The following is a 15693-nucleotide window of genomic DNA, read 5'->3' on the forward strand; positions in this document are numbered from 1 at the left end:
GTGGAAACTGGACTTTTATAGTCAGTTTACTCACTTGCTTCGGGAAGATGGGTTTTGTGATGATTCAATGAGTATTATGATGATGGTGATGACGATGATCATGTCACGCGGTCCTGTGCACAGCGCAGAAATCAGGTGAAGTTAAGCAGTGTTGGTTGCAGAGGGTAGCTGGATGGGTGACCAGATTCGTCAGCTTGGCTCCTGATCGAGTTTCTAGAACTTCAGTCCTGCTACACACTGAAGCACATGTTACATGCGGTGTCTCCTGAGGCAAGTGACTTTGGTCGAAATGTGCCTCTGTTAACCCAGCAGTGAATGGTAATGTGACTGTTAACCTTCTAGCCCCTCACAAGCAGCTTGGGTTGTATACTCCCCAGGGAGCTGAGAATGAAAATCAAGCCGACACTCATCCATTGACTGGATTAATAATGTAGTGCTTTGAGCACACTGTTGGATGTGGATTGGCACATTATAAATATGCACATTATTATTGTTGTTATTATTATCATTATTGCACCTGCTGTGATTCTGATTAACTGATTTCTAAATCTAGATGTAGTTCTGTTGACTCCAGACAGTAATTGATATAGTTATCAACATCTGATTAAATGGGAATGTTTTACTTATTAAATACTTACACACAATTGAATATATCACAAAATTGCACACTGTTCAAATTAACCAAAGGTTATAAGTAAACCTGATAGTTATATCTTTTTCAAAGATGAGATTTTTAATATGTATTTAAATCCATGGATACAGTGTTATTTTGAATAATGAATTTCTGAAAAATGATCGACCACAAATAAGTTGTTGACCCAGAATACAATATCAAATTAATCATCCAAATTTAAAATCCTTGTGTTTTCGGTTCAGTGAGCATGGTTGCGCCGGTTTTACAACCCATGGGCGTGTACAAGATTCAACTTGTTAACCGGATTACCTCCCCTTTGTAACTCTCGCTACCTTCACGACAAGCATCACAATGGCTATCCTGCCAGCAACTTGGGACATGTATGACCTCATACAAGGTTTTATACAGGTGAGAAATAGAATGTAGAAGATGTATTACTATTTTTTAACACCATAGAATATGAGTATTTACATATCCTTCATGAAACTGATGACTGATTTTCACGTTTGTGTTTCTTTCGGTAAGGTGCACCTGCTCTGTTTTCGTGATGGGAGCCGGCCTAACAGTATATTTGGCTCATATTGTCATCAGAATGGAATGTATTTGTTATTATGCCATAAATCATGTAATTTCGTTCATAAGCATATCGTAATAATGGTTTAATTTGCTTAGTTGGTTTTATAATACAAATCTAACTTTGTTTTCTAACTTATTACATAAGCTATTAGTTAAAGAAAACAATGAAGTAAACATGTTTTATGAAATATTTATTGCGTAGAACACAGTCATTCCACAATGAGCTCATGTATTTCAAATAGAATTATCATAATTTAGGTATTTCAGAATATCATATATATGAAACAGGCGTTAGACATAACAGGAATAATTATACATTGCAGGCGCCAGCTTACCACTTGGTGTTTGAAGCTCTGTTGATAGTATGGATCTTCAAGCTTCTCTTATTCTCCAAGAGCTATGCTCCAGAAAGAACAGTCTTAACAGAAAAGGTTTGTACACTTTTGGAGTGGTGACCAAGCAAATCCTATTGTACAATGTTTATTAGGTGTGCAATCTATTTGGAAACATTTGTTTACCCTGATGACCATCTACTGGATGTTGCTGTTGAGTAGCATCGTGCGCTATGTTATTGCGGTAGTTCATTTTTAATGGACTGTAATGGCTCACGCTTACTAACCTATATAAATATGTCATATGGAAAATGTTTCTGATTCTTTGTTAAACTTTTATGACACATCAATTGATCGCTGCTGATTTTCTTGATCGAGTTCGGTAAACAAAGTACCTGTCATTAGTTACTCAAGGGCAGGCAACTCTATTTGATCATGGTGTCACTATTTTGTATTTTGTGGTGTGATACATGTGGATTAGGCACTTAACATCACTTCCTGTTTTGAATTATGCATAATCAGTATGCATACAACCGAGTTTGGGACACAGGACATTGTCCAAACCAGTGGGTTTTATTCTAACCACTTTTGAACGGATGTAGGGGTAATTAAATTTTAAAAAACATTACAGAAACTATAATAATAAGTTAGCGTGTATACTTACAAGTAGCCATGACATACCACAACGAGTCCTGTATTCGATCAAGCGATGAAATATTGTGCTTAGATATACGTTAGTAAACAGTCGACAGGGTGTGTGGATTACAACATTTGCAGAGACCGCGATAATATAGAGCCAGCGATATTGTAGAGTCATACTATATGCTGTTTTCTAAAACCCATATTGATCGTGATTTGTCGCGTTAAAAAGAGAGGTGTGATGTCATCAAAGCTGCTGACTTGACATAACACACATCCGACCTCTCAACATTAGGTACATATGAAGTTAGTGATAGGACGATACACCAATGCATCGGTGGATCGCAATATTTGAATTGCCGATGCAAGTATTGATCACAGTTGCCCCCTACGTAAAACATATCGATTCTTACCTTAAATGTATTCTTTAATAAATGTTTGTCCAAACACTAGTAGTTAAAATTAGTAGTGAAAAAGTAAATATTTTCATCCATTGTGCCATACTTGATACTGCCAACTGTAAATCATCAGTGTGCCAGGCATTTAAATATCCTGTCTATAAAAAATATGGGTTATGCACTTCAGATATGAGCTCATACAAATATTTTGATATGTATCGGATCCTGAGCCAATGTGCCCAGCATGCCCAGCGTGCCCTTTCCTCCTGCAATGTGCAGTTCAAAGTGGCACATGGTTAGGGAAATGCACAAAGTCACAAGGCTGAACCTAATTGGCCAATCAGAAGCAATAAAAAAATAGTCACCTGATGGACAAGTTTTACACCTGATCCAGAATGAACCAAACCGATTTTAGTGTGAACAAACCAGAATGAGTCGCTAGGCAAGAACAAAGGCATATGGCAACCTGCTGATTAGGCCCATTGTTTGCTTGTAGAATGGGAGGTTCAGCCCGGCTGTTCATGTAACAGCTTGTGTTTTCGTGCAATGGTTCATGTTAATTGTGATTATACAATAGCATGACTGGATGTAATATTAACTGGGAGGCTGTTTAGTGCAGGACAATCCAACTGAGCCTTTAAGTGACGGACAAAAATAAAACTAATATAATTCAATTAGCATCATTAGCAAAAATAAAAAGGTGTAAATGTTTGTTATTTAGTTTATGCTTAATCATTAGTAAACAATATTGAAATCAACATGTAGTGTTTTTTGCCATTGTGAGCTAGTTTGCAAATCACTAGTCTGTGGAGTGTCGTTACATGAAATAAAAGACCAGATGGGGACCTTGTCTTTTTCAACACTATGATCATTCTAACATTCTATACAATAACAAATAGGAAAGGTGACCTACCCAGAAATACTGGAGAATAAAAATGATATAATACATCATTTGAGCAATCACACATCATTTAGTGTAAAATAAAAGTATTCATAATGTATTCCTAAAGTAATTATAAATACAGGGGTTTGGAAGAGAGTATTCAAATACACAGAACTACAGATAAGCTGCGTATTTGCATGAAATACTCCCCAAAAATGTTCAAAACCCAATTACTTTCAATTATCTTGCGTACAGAAACGCATGCATTATATGAAAAACTCAAATGTATAAAAACAGCTTGCGTAAATACCCAATGAAGCTTTTTCAGCATGCATACAACGGAGCTAATTTCCGAAACACAATTATGAGCTAATTTACTTTCTGAGTTAAGCCTATATATTTAGAACAGTTATATACATCTAAAACATTATTTCACCTTTTTTTCAAAAAATTTAAATGGTCACTAATTTTGGGGAAAACCCAATAGAGTTATGAATGGATGAGTGAAATAATATTGGTTACCCAATGAAAAATGTTATTACCCAATTAAAATAGAAACCCTAGAGTAAAAACTCAATTGCTTAAAAAGTTATCTGGAGCTCTGTATACAGTATGAATATGTGTATTCATGGCCTTGCTTGACAACAGTATAAGGATATGTTCTGAAACATCGCCTTTACAGTAAATAGAGAAGTTGTTACCGTATTCGACTTAATAAGCGCCCAGGGCGCTCTCAAAATTAGAAATAGGGGGCTCTTATTAAAATATTATTTTGGTGAAAAAAACCAGTTGAAAGATAAATGTCATGGTTTATGCTGACAGCCTGAAATGTTTATGTACGGCAGATATATTTTTCCAAAATTTAATTGCCCATAATTAATGGTGCATATAACACAGGAGTGCGTATTATACACGAATGAATAAGTCTTGTTTACATTGATCAATCGGAAGGGGTGCTAATTGGGATTGTTCACGTCCCAATATATTAGCAAATATCGCCGTGGGCACTTATTAGAGCGGGCCGCTTATTACGTCGAATATGGTATCCATAAATTGTGTTTACTTTGTATTCATGAGTTGTTAACAAAAATAAATACATGTGAATACTCAATTTTTCGTCATGAATAATATCTGAATACAAATACCCCAGGTCTGGTTTCAAACTGGTGACTGACATTCCAGACTACGCTTTGAAAAATACTTTGACAAAGTTCTCGACTTAGAATTTGAAAGCTGAACAAAACAACCTGGAATGTTTAACAGATGACTTAGGTTGTATAGCAGTACTTCCCATGGGCCATGGAATATCTCCAATCTCATTAAAATCAGATCTTAGTTCTCGGTATCGCTAAACAAAGATCAGGGGACATCCCATTACGGGTCACGTCAGAACGACATTTCATCCGACCAATCAAAGCATCGCTTACCAGATCATGAAAATGACAGTCGGAATGTGTTTTCTAATCATGCAACCTTGAAAACTTTAACACGGGGTATTTCGAACGACAGTTACGGAATGATTCTGTCAAAAATATTGTCTAACTCTCGCTTCCATGGGATAAACATTTGAACAGAGGAGCGTTGCACTGTATAGGGGAAGTTCTGCAATACAATCGCAACAATATATTAGACATTCTGGAATGTTCGTTTGTTCAGTTTTGAAAATTTTAATCGAAAACTGTGTCAACAATTTTTTCAAGCGTAGTCTGAAATGGAAGTCACCAGGTTGAAACGAGTGCCGTAAAGCTCGAGAAAGCTGCTATCTCATTGGCTGATATCGACTTCTGGTTATTCATTTCAGTGGTCGGTCAAAGTTAGCAAAAGGTTGTTCTGATGTGATCCGTAATGGGATGTCCCCAGATCTTTGTTTTGCGGAAGCGAGAACTTAGATTCTGATTTTAATGAGATTGGGAATATCTCTTTTGTGCAAATAGTTATCCCATTGAAGCAAGAGGGAGAAGGTGATTGTGACAGATTCAGTCGTACACCACGTTATTGTCATTCAGAATACCTGTGTTAACCATTACAAGGTTGCATGATGAGGTAAAATGTAGTTTTTATAGCAATTTTGAACTGAGAGTTAGTGGTCTTCTACGTACCATTTGCCATGCTAACCCTTTGCAGATGTCGATAGTCACATGACAGCATTAATATACATCACCAATTACGTTACCACATCCCCAGTAGAGGTCACATTTTGATGGACCATAATATATTTCTTAATCGTTACTATCATTCTCAGTATAGAATATCAATATTGTTATGTTGATGTTATAACATAAAAACAATTCTGATGACAGTCTATGCCAACATCTTCTAGTCTACTAGCTCCAACATGTCCCTTGACATGATTTTGAGTAGATTTTAGTGTTATTATGTGGACTATGTATGTTGTCCAATCTCACTATCGCTAAACAAAGATCTGAGGACATCCCATTACGGGTCACGTCAGAACGACCTTTCATCCGACCAATGAAAGCGTCGCTTACCAGATCATGAAAGTGACAGTTGGAATGTGTATTCTAATCATGCAACCTCGAAAACAGGATATTCCGAACGTCAGTTATGGCCTGTAGGACTGATTCCGTCTAAATTATGGTCTATCTCTCGCTTACGTGGGATAAACATTTGAACGGAGGAGGCATTCCATAGTACAAGGGAAGCACTGCCATACAATCACAACCATATATTAGACATTCGGGAATGTTCGGTTTTTTACAGTTTTTAAAATAAAAAGCTCGAGAAAGCTGCTTTCTATTTGGCTGATATCGGCTTCTTGATAGTCATTTCAGTGGTCTGTCAAAGTTTGCGAAAGGTTGTGACCCGAAATGGGATGTCCTCAGATCTTTGTTTAGCGGCAGCGAGAACTTAGATTTGATTTTAATGAAATTGGTATGTTGGCATATTTTGTAGCAAGTGAACTTTCCAGGTCTGCAGAATGTGCAGATATATGAACTAAATTGAAGTTTTCCTGATCAATACTAACCACTCATTATATTTAATCGATGCGATGTTCATGTAACAACAGTCTGTGCCCAAAACAGGCCTCCGCTTGGCTCTTAGCATCATTCTCAGTACATTTTAGTGTCATCATATGGCGTTTCTGTTAGCTGAGCTTACTAGACCTAACAGATTTTTCTGGACTCGGACTAGTGGCTAAAGTTGCAGACTGTGACTATATATGTAATTACTTAACTATGGTTAGCATTTGTTTCTGTTCAAAATGTCCCTTGTTTGTATGCAAATGGTATATCATTAAAAAGTATTATCTGAAATATATAAGTGCATGAGAAATAATAAATGATGTATTTGTTTACAGGAAAAGGCAGACCTTATTGCCGACTGGCAGCCAGAGCCCTTGGCCCCTGATGTGCCAGACGACCACCCAATCCTGCAGAGCATGGAGCAGAACATGATATCTGGGTATGGGGTGACGGCACACCGTTTGTCTATAAGCAACTCCATCATTTTTCCCAGAAAGCATCCTTCTTTCAATGTACTGTTCATGAAAATGTATTGAGTCAATATGACAATATAGCAGTCTCCTTTAGTGGTCATTGTGTCAGAGGCACCGTCTAGTAGGTTAGTGGTTAAAGCGTTGCTCATTGACCTGAAGACCTGGGTTTGATTCCCAACATGGTACAATGTGTGGAGCCCATTTCTGTTGTCCTGCTGTGATATTGCTGGAATATTGCTAAAAGTAGCATAAAACCATACTCTCTCTCTCTCTCTCTCTCTCTCTCTCTCTCTCTCTCTCTCTCTCTCTCTCTCTCTCTCTCTCTCTCTCTCTCTCTCTCTCTCTCTCTCTCTCTCTCTCTCTCTCACTCACTCACCCCCCCCCCCCCCCCCCACAGTAAGTTTTCACGCCATGACATAACTGGAATATTGATCAAAGTTGCGTTAAGACTCACTCACTTACTCACTGTGGTCATGGTAATTCGACCTGTTTGCGGAACAATCATGTTTCTGATTTCAGCCGTCCAGACAAGTATGTTACCATCAATGGCAAGCGGTGTATCAACATGGCCACTCTCGACTTCCTTGGCATGATCAATGATAAAAGCATTGAGGTTTGATATTTAATAGTTTACATGGTTCGACCTGTTTGTTATGTGACTGCCATTTGAACCCTGCTCTTTCTGTTTTATGGTTCACAGATTTGTTGTCATCCAATGAGTTTGGTAGATCCGAATAACAATAGAAGATGGAGCAGTTTCGCACATTATACTAACTCTATTAGGCTCTACTCTACTAGGCTAGGCTATTGTCATTTGGTCATTGTGGCTTTCTTTCCAGTCAGTTGAATGCTTAAACGAAGACACAGTGTTGCTGTGTTTGTTTGTTTGTTTGTTTGTTTAACGCCGCACTCAGCAATATTCCAGCTATATGAAGGCGGTCTGTAAATAATCGGATCTGGACCAGACAATCCAGTGATTGACATCATGAACATCGATCAATTGGGATATGATGACATGCATCAACCAAGTCAGTGAGCCTGACCACCAATGCTGACGGTTAAGTAATCCTTTGCATTTTGTAGGCGAAGGCCATAGCAGCACTGAAAGTCTATGGGGTAGGCTCATGTGGACCGAGAGGCTTTTACGGAACCATGGGTAAGAAACTGAGAAACTGTAACCGTTTCTTATACTGGGAATTTGTTGACATGTGATTGATATTTATTTGTTATTCTTATATCAAATCAAACTTTCATAAGGTACTATGTGTAGTAAAAGATAAATATAAAAAATATGTTACATCTATGGGGGAGGGTGTGTGTGAGAAAACCACCCCCTATAATAAATGACCAGTCCCAAAGATTAACTTTTAGTTTGAGGTCAGTAAGAAAGAATATATTTCCAGTTGCTTTTTAAACCATCACATGTTTGAATGATTATTGACATGTGTTAGTGACAAGATGCGACCTATTTCCACCATTGATTTCCTTCTCAGACGTTCACCTGGAACTGGAAGAGAAACTGGCCAAGTTCATGAATTGTGAGGAAGCCATCTTGTATTCTTACGGGTTTGCCACCATTGCCAGCGCTATCCCAGCCTATTCGAAGAGGGGGGACATAGTGTTCTGGTAAGTTTCACATCAACATCAGATGCTATTTCCAGTTTCCTTCACACACAGCATGGATTCTAAACATGTCATAGAAGTGTGCCTAGATTTAGTGTAGGATTAATATATAAAGGTTTTCATGTAAGCATGGTAAGCACCATGTGGGTTGAAGTAAGAATAATACGAAGACATGTTATCACATGAAAGTTGAAACATCTATGTTGTGTTTTGTGAAGTCAGGGGACAGAGATATGGCAAGCAGATATGCAGAGTTGCTTTCCTTACCTATCCAGTCTGCTTGGTTCTAGATTCATCCTGAGCTCTTGTGTTTCATCAAGTGGTAAATGTCTACAGCCGGCATTCCTTAAGCTTCCCCGAAAACATTTGCTGAGATAGGACAACATGAAATACTTTTTAAAGGAGCATGACAATGAATTCAAGCCCCATGAAGATCCTGGGTAGAATGGGTCTTCAGCAACCCATGCCTGCCGTAGGAGGCGACTATGTTTGGCGTAAGAGGTGACTAACAGGATCGGGTGGTCAGACTTGCTGATTTAGTTGATACATGTCATCGTATCCCCCATTGTGTGGAATGATGCTCATGATATAAATCGCTGGATTGTCTGGTCCAGACTCAATTATTTACAGACCATCGTCATATAGGTTGAGTTCGGCATTAAACAACAAACAAAGAAATACAATGAACACTGACACGTACGAAATGAACAATGAAGTAGTTTGTAGTGTGCAACCCAAACTGTTTTCTTCTAACCATGCCACTGTTGTTGTTTGTACAGTGATGAGGGAGTCTGCTTCTCCATCCAGAAAGGTCTGGTGGCATCTCGTAGCATTGTCAAGTTCTTCAAGCACAATGACATGGCCGACTTGGAGCGACTTCTTATTGAGCAACAACAAAACGATAAGAAGGTATTTCAGGGGTTTATTTTGAGATCAGTCCAGAGTAATATTTGTTGTTTTCAATTTTCCCATGGTGAGCCTACAGAGCACAAAACCTTTCAAAAATGAGACCTTGAAATATATCTGCAACCGTTTTTGTATTTGGATAATTTACAGTAATTGTCATTAAGAGTGAATCAAAATAGTCTGAAATGTTTAGTTTGTCTTCAGTGCATCCGTTATTGCTAATATCAACATGGCTGCACACTTATTTGGTCACCTGACACCACTTGTTAAAATCTTGATGGCTCTGATCCAGAACCAGACTGGAAGAATTATATACACGACCTTCAGTATACCAGTGTCTGTCTGTGTGCTCATGCGACCGTCTCCGTGGTCTAGTGGTAGAGCGTCCGCCCGGAGAGCGGAAGGTCCGGGGTTCGATCCCCTGGCCGCGTCATACCAAAAGACGTTAAAAGATGGTACTAGTTGTTACCCTGTCTGGCGCTCGGCATTAAGGGGCTAATACAAGGACTGGTCGGCTTGGAGTCAGTATACTGTGTCTGAGTGGGGTATTCATGTTAAACTGCGGCATGGTATCTCAGTGGGCTAGCACTATAAATCGGCATCAGTCTGACTAGTACAAGCAGACACACACGTGCATGCACGTCGCTATATAAGTGCAATAATCTTGGACGCGACATTAACCCCCATTTCACCTCACCTCACCACCTGTGTGCTCATGCACTTTACCATTCAGTAGTATCAATGGGGGCAGCTGACATCTGTTGACTGACCGTAATGTCTTCATAACAAAACTTTGGACAATGTATGTTGAGCATGTTTATCATTATAGATTTGAATCTTTGAATGGCGTTTTGAATTTTTACACATTAAAGAGAGAGAATTTATGGAGGCCAACTTATTTATTAGGAGGAACACAATGCCAATTGTTGATTTAACTCAACAGACACTTACTATCTTTCTAAGCCACAATGGGAATTACACCCAAACCCCATCTTGTACCTAATGTCAGAGGAAATGAACCTTAAGCAGGTGAACTGATTATGTCAGGATGTGCCGATTTGACACCTGATATTCCCGTATCTACCCCCTGCTCACTGTTTTGTTTTGTTACAGAATCCCAAGAAAGCCAAAGTGACGAGACGTTTTATAGTTACAGAAGGATTGTTTGTCAACTATGGAGACATCTGCCCTCTACCTCAACTTGTGAGTACCTAAAATGGATGTTGCTATGGTAACACTGTGCCATGTAGACTTGTCCAGATGTGCCATGTAGACTTGTCCAGGTGTGCCATGTAGACTTGTCCAGGTGTGCCTTGTAGACTTGTCCAGGTGTGCCATGTAGACTTGTCCAGGTGTGCCTTGTAGACTTGTCCAGGTGTGCCATGTAGACTTGTCCAGGTGTGCCTTGTAGACTTGTCCAGGTGTGCCTTGTAGACTTGTCCAGGTGTGCCTTGTAGACTTGTCCAGGTGTGCCATGTAGACTTGTCCAGGTTTGCCTTGTAGACTTGTCCAAGTGTGCCCTGCAGGTGTGCCTTGTAGACTTGTCCAGGTGTGCCCTGCAGGTGTGCCTTGTAGACTTGTCCAAGTGTGCCCTGCAGGTGTGCCTTGTAGACTTGTCCAGGTGTGCCCCGTAGAATTGTCCACGTGTGAACTGTAGGTGTGCCCCGAAAAATTGTCCAGGTGTGCACATTGCTAGTCAGACTAGGGGGATTCCGGGTCAGAATAGATCCCCAGCAACCTGATAGTGTTGTCTCATACCTCAACACAATGGATTGTTGCTCACAGTACCAATCACTTGATTGTCTGGTCCAGACTTGACCATGTTCGGGCTGCATCTTTTAGCTGGATCATTGCAAGTTTTTAGACAACAAACAAACAAACTGTATGATGTCATCTTTCGGTCACCAGGTGGAGCTCAAGTGGAAGTACAAGGTTCGCATTTTCTTGGAAGAGAGCCTCTCATTTGGTGTCCTGGGGAAGACGGGCCGAGGCGTCACTGAATATTTCAATGTGAATGTAAGATATCTGAGTCATAATTTGTCAAATTGTCAGTATTTTCCTTAACTTTACTTTTAGTTACTTACACATATTTTAAATTAAAAAAAGTATGCAATATTTCTTCTTTCTTTGATCATATGACAGTGTAGAACAGTGTAAAACAACCTCCCGGACACACACTCTGACCACCTGGCTCCCAGCATGCTTCTGTACTACTCGTCACCTTTACCTACATAGTCCGTATTGTTCCGGACCCGTGAAGATCCGGGGTAGAATAGGTCTTTAGCAACCCATGCTTGCTGTAAAAGGCGACTATGCTTGTCATAAGAGGCGACTAACGGGATCGGGTGGTCAGGCTCGCTGACTTGGTTGATGCATGTCATCGATCCCAATTGCGTGGATCGATGCTCATGATGTCAATCACTGGATTGTCTGGTCGAGACTCGATTATTTACAGACCGCCGTCATATGCCTGGAATATTGCTGAGTGCAGCGTAACAAACAAACCAACCAACCAACCAAACCGTATTGGACAGACCTGTATTTGCTTCGCTCCCAGTTTATGATTGGAATAGACTAAGTTTGTCATTTGGGTTTGCTGATCTATTTCAACCCTTGTGTAACATTTTTCAGGGTCTCAATGAATGACAAAACGGCAACTTACCTTCCTGTGTTCATTGCACAATACATATCTTTTACCATCCACTAATGGGGTGGTCCTTTGTGTCTTTGTTATTGTTAATATCTCATATAAATCTACAGTCAAAGGTCGTTTACTTCTTTGCGACTCAAGATTGATTACAGATCACTGATGTCCATCGACTATGAGTTCCGTCTGTCCCTCCTGCCATTGTCTCTCATTATCACCTTCGTGCAGGTTTGTGACAAGAATTGGCCTGCTGATGAAGGACTTCCTGAGGGAACTGCCCTCTGCTTTGGTTGAGATTATTTGTGGACTTGGCTCAACTTCTCATGCATGCCACGGGCTCCGTCCTGCTTATATTGAGGATCCGGGGTGACGCCCATTCCTCATGTTGGAGCTTTATGTAAACCTTGGTCGTCCGAAAAACTCTTTGACAATGAGAGGGGTACCCAGTATTCGCGTAGGACACCCTATCGGCCCTGGGCTAAGCAACTCAATTGGGTCCAGCCTTTGACCCAGGCCACGTCTTCTTGGGCACTCAGCCCTCCTAATCAGCATGGTCTGCAGTGATGTTCCTTCCTGTGTGGATGACTGGGACCTATTGCAACCAGTCGTCCCTCTTCATGACTATTCTCTTGGCAGACACCTCCAGTTGTTCTGGCAAAACTGGGACCAACTCTTCCCGGACTGCTGGGTCATTCAGACTCTCCGCTACGGGTACCCCTTACCCTTTATAGCACTGTATCGCCTCTCCAACTGACGTACCTTGCCTAACTTTGGAGTCGTTATAGGACAACATCAGGCTTCTGGACAAGGAGGTAATAGAACCCCTGTCTCCAGAGGTCATTACGTAAGGATTTTACAGCTGCATCTTCCTGGGTCTGAAGAAATATTCATTGTAACTGCCTATGATTCACAATCTGTGTGCAATTTCATGGACAAACCTCCATTGTTTTGGATGATTTTTTCTTCAATAGCCGACATAACAAATGGCAAGTCCTACCGTCTGACATCTCTACGGCCCTGTGTTTTTTCACTCATATTACCAAACCCCTCGGGTTGTTCCCTGTCAGCGTACATTGACTGTTTCCTGATGAGGGATCCCTCGTTTCAACTGGAATTGACTCTCTCCCAGACCCTACAAATCATCGGGGGGAAACGAGTTGAGGACTCCTCCTTGTTCCACTGGCAAGGTGGAATTTGTTTCACCCTCTTGTCCATGCAGGCCTGTTGTCAGTGTTCCACGGGCATGGTGGAATTTGGTTCACCCTGTGGTCCAGGCAGGTCTGTTGTCAGTGTTCCACAGGCATGGTGGAATTTGGTTCACCCTGTGGTCCAGGCAGGCCTGTCGTCAGTGTTCCACGGGCATGGTGGAATTTTGTTCACCCTCTGGTCCATGCAGGCCAGTCGTCAGGGTTCCACGGGCATGGTGGAATTTGTTTCACCCTCTGGTCCATGCAGGCCTGTCGTCAGTGTTCAAGGGCATGGTGGAAATTGTTTCACCCTCTGGTCCATGCAGGCCTGTCGTCAGTGTTCCACGGGCATGGTGGAATTTGTTTCACCCTCTGGTCCATGCAGGCCTGTCGTCAGTGTTCCACGGGCATGGTGGAATTTGTTTCACCCTCTGGTCCATGCAGGCCTGTCGTCAGTGTTCCACGGGCATGGTGGAATTTGTTTCATCCTCTGGTCCATGCAGGCCTGTCGTCAGTGACTGAAGTTTCACCCGCCCCGCCTGGCAGCTTGGTCACCAGTATGTGGGCAATCGTGGGAAAAGGTGGGTTAGGAGTAGTACAGGAGCATGCTGGAGTGAGGTGGTTGGAGGGTGTGTTTGGGCGACTGTTCTACACTGTTATTTGATTGAAGCAAGAAGGAATATTGCTTACTGTTGTATCAGGATGTAAATAAGGGAAATGCTCTGATTCCTATTTTCCTTCAACTAGCTAAATCAAAACATCTTAATTATAAAAAGTCTGTTAGACTGTAGAACAATTATTTATATATTGCATTACTGTTATCTTGTGATTATATTGTTTTTACAGATAGAAGAAATTGATCTGATTGCTGCATCTCTAGAGAACTCCATTGCCTCCATCGGGGGATTTTGTTGTGGGCGGAAATACGTCATTGATCACCAGGTAAGCATAGGAATGATTCTGTTGTGGGCGGAAATACGTCATTGATCACCAGGTAAGCATAGGAATGATTCTGTTTTGGGCGGAAATACGTCATTGATCACCAGGTAAGCATAGGAATGATTTTTATCAAGTCTAACGATCAAAACAATAATGGTTTTATTCGAAACTTCTTAATCGTCTGAGTAACCAAGGTTCTCAATCATCTAAGGCGCCACAGTTCGCTGTTTCTAGGTTTGTCAGCACAATACCCATGTTTGTGGGTTCCACCAAAATTGTAAATGTCTGAGACCTGCATCACTCACTCACTCACTCACTCACTCACTCACTCACTCACTCACTCACTCACTCACTCACTCACTCACTCACTCACTCACTCACTCACTTATCACTCACTCACTCTCATCCACGCACCCACTCACCCACGGTACAAGAGATATTAAATATGGTATTCTTGTTTCCCTGCCTGGGAGTGGCTATATGCTGTGACTGAGGAGGGTAATCATAATCAACTGCTGCATGGTATCTCATTTGGCTAGCGCCATAAAACCAGCATGAGTCCTTCCTAGTACAAGCAACCACACACGCATCGGAATATAATTGCAACCTTATTTCACCTCATCTGGTCTTTTTTATACAAAAGCATCTTGGAATTTATTGGGGGAAAAGAATTCAATTATGTCTGATATTTGGGGTGAACGTGATATGCAGTTTTGTCAGAATGGCTTCTTTGGTGCCTGTTGATGGTGACGATGTCTGTCCGTGTTCCAGCGTCTGTCAGGACTGGGCTACTGTTTCTCGGCCTCCTTGCCCCCCATGCTGGCTTCAGCTGCCACACAAGCCATAAGCATCCTGGAGAACCAGCCTGGTGAGTAGACCTCAGTAACAGCGACCCCTTCGCCTACAAGGGACTTAGTGGATCGAGTGGTCACTGTGACTTGGTTGGGTGCCTGTCATTGTACCCTGATACCATGAATTGTAGTGCATCTCACTTGTTTGTCTGGTTCAAGCTTGATTAACCTGTGAAGATTCCGGGGTAGAATAGGTCTTCAGCAACCCATGCTTGCCGAAAAGGTGACTATGCTTGTCGTAAAAGGCGACTAACGGGATCGGGTGGTCAGGCTCGCTGACTTGGTTGATGCATGTCATCGATCCCAATTGCGTGGATCGATGCTCATGATATCAATCACTGGATTGTCTGGTCCAGACTCGATTATTTACAGAACTCCGTCATATAGCTGGAATATTGCTGAGTGTGGCGTTAAACAACAAATCAACCAATCAAGCTTGATTATTTACATACAGCTGAAATATTGCTGAATGTGGCTTAAGCAACAAACACATCTTCCTCAAAACATCATCATCATCATCATCATCATCATCATCACCACCAATGGGAGTCATCAGATCACTCAGCCAGTACATACAACGCATACTTAAAGCATAATGAACACCTCCCTACTTCTGTTGGA

At 41.1% G+C, this 15693-nt stretch overlaps 1 protein-coding gene across 1 annotated transcript; it reads left to right on the top strand.

The window, feature by feature from the left end:
* The first annotated feature begins 885 nt into the window (after positions 1-885).
* On the top strand, positions 886-15097 carry LOC125372644 (serine palmitoyltransferase 1-like). The gene is made up of 11 exons (XM_048383123.1): positions 886-1042; positions 1534-1641; positions 6782-6885; positions 7439-7532; positions 8003-8075; positions 8413-8545; positions 9322-9451; positions 10562-10651; positions 11357-11464; positions 14129-14224; positions 14993-15097. Exons 1-11 carry the CDS (start codon positions 986-988, stop codon positions 15095-15097), a joined length of 1098 nt encoding a protein of 365 aa, XP_048239080.1. The 5' UTR covers positions 886-985.
* The last annotated feature ends 596 nt before the right edge of the window (positions 15098-15693 follow it).

The sequence above is a fragment of the Haliotis rufescens genome, unplaced genomic scaffold (assembly GCF_023055435.1).
Source record: "Haliotis rufescens isolate VD_foot unplaced genomic scaffold, xgHalRufe1.0.p SCAF_442, whole genome shotgun sequence".
NCBI lineage: Eukaryota > Metazoa > Mollusca > Gastropoda > Lepetellida > Haliotidae > Haliotis > Haliotis rufescens.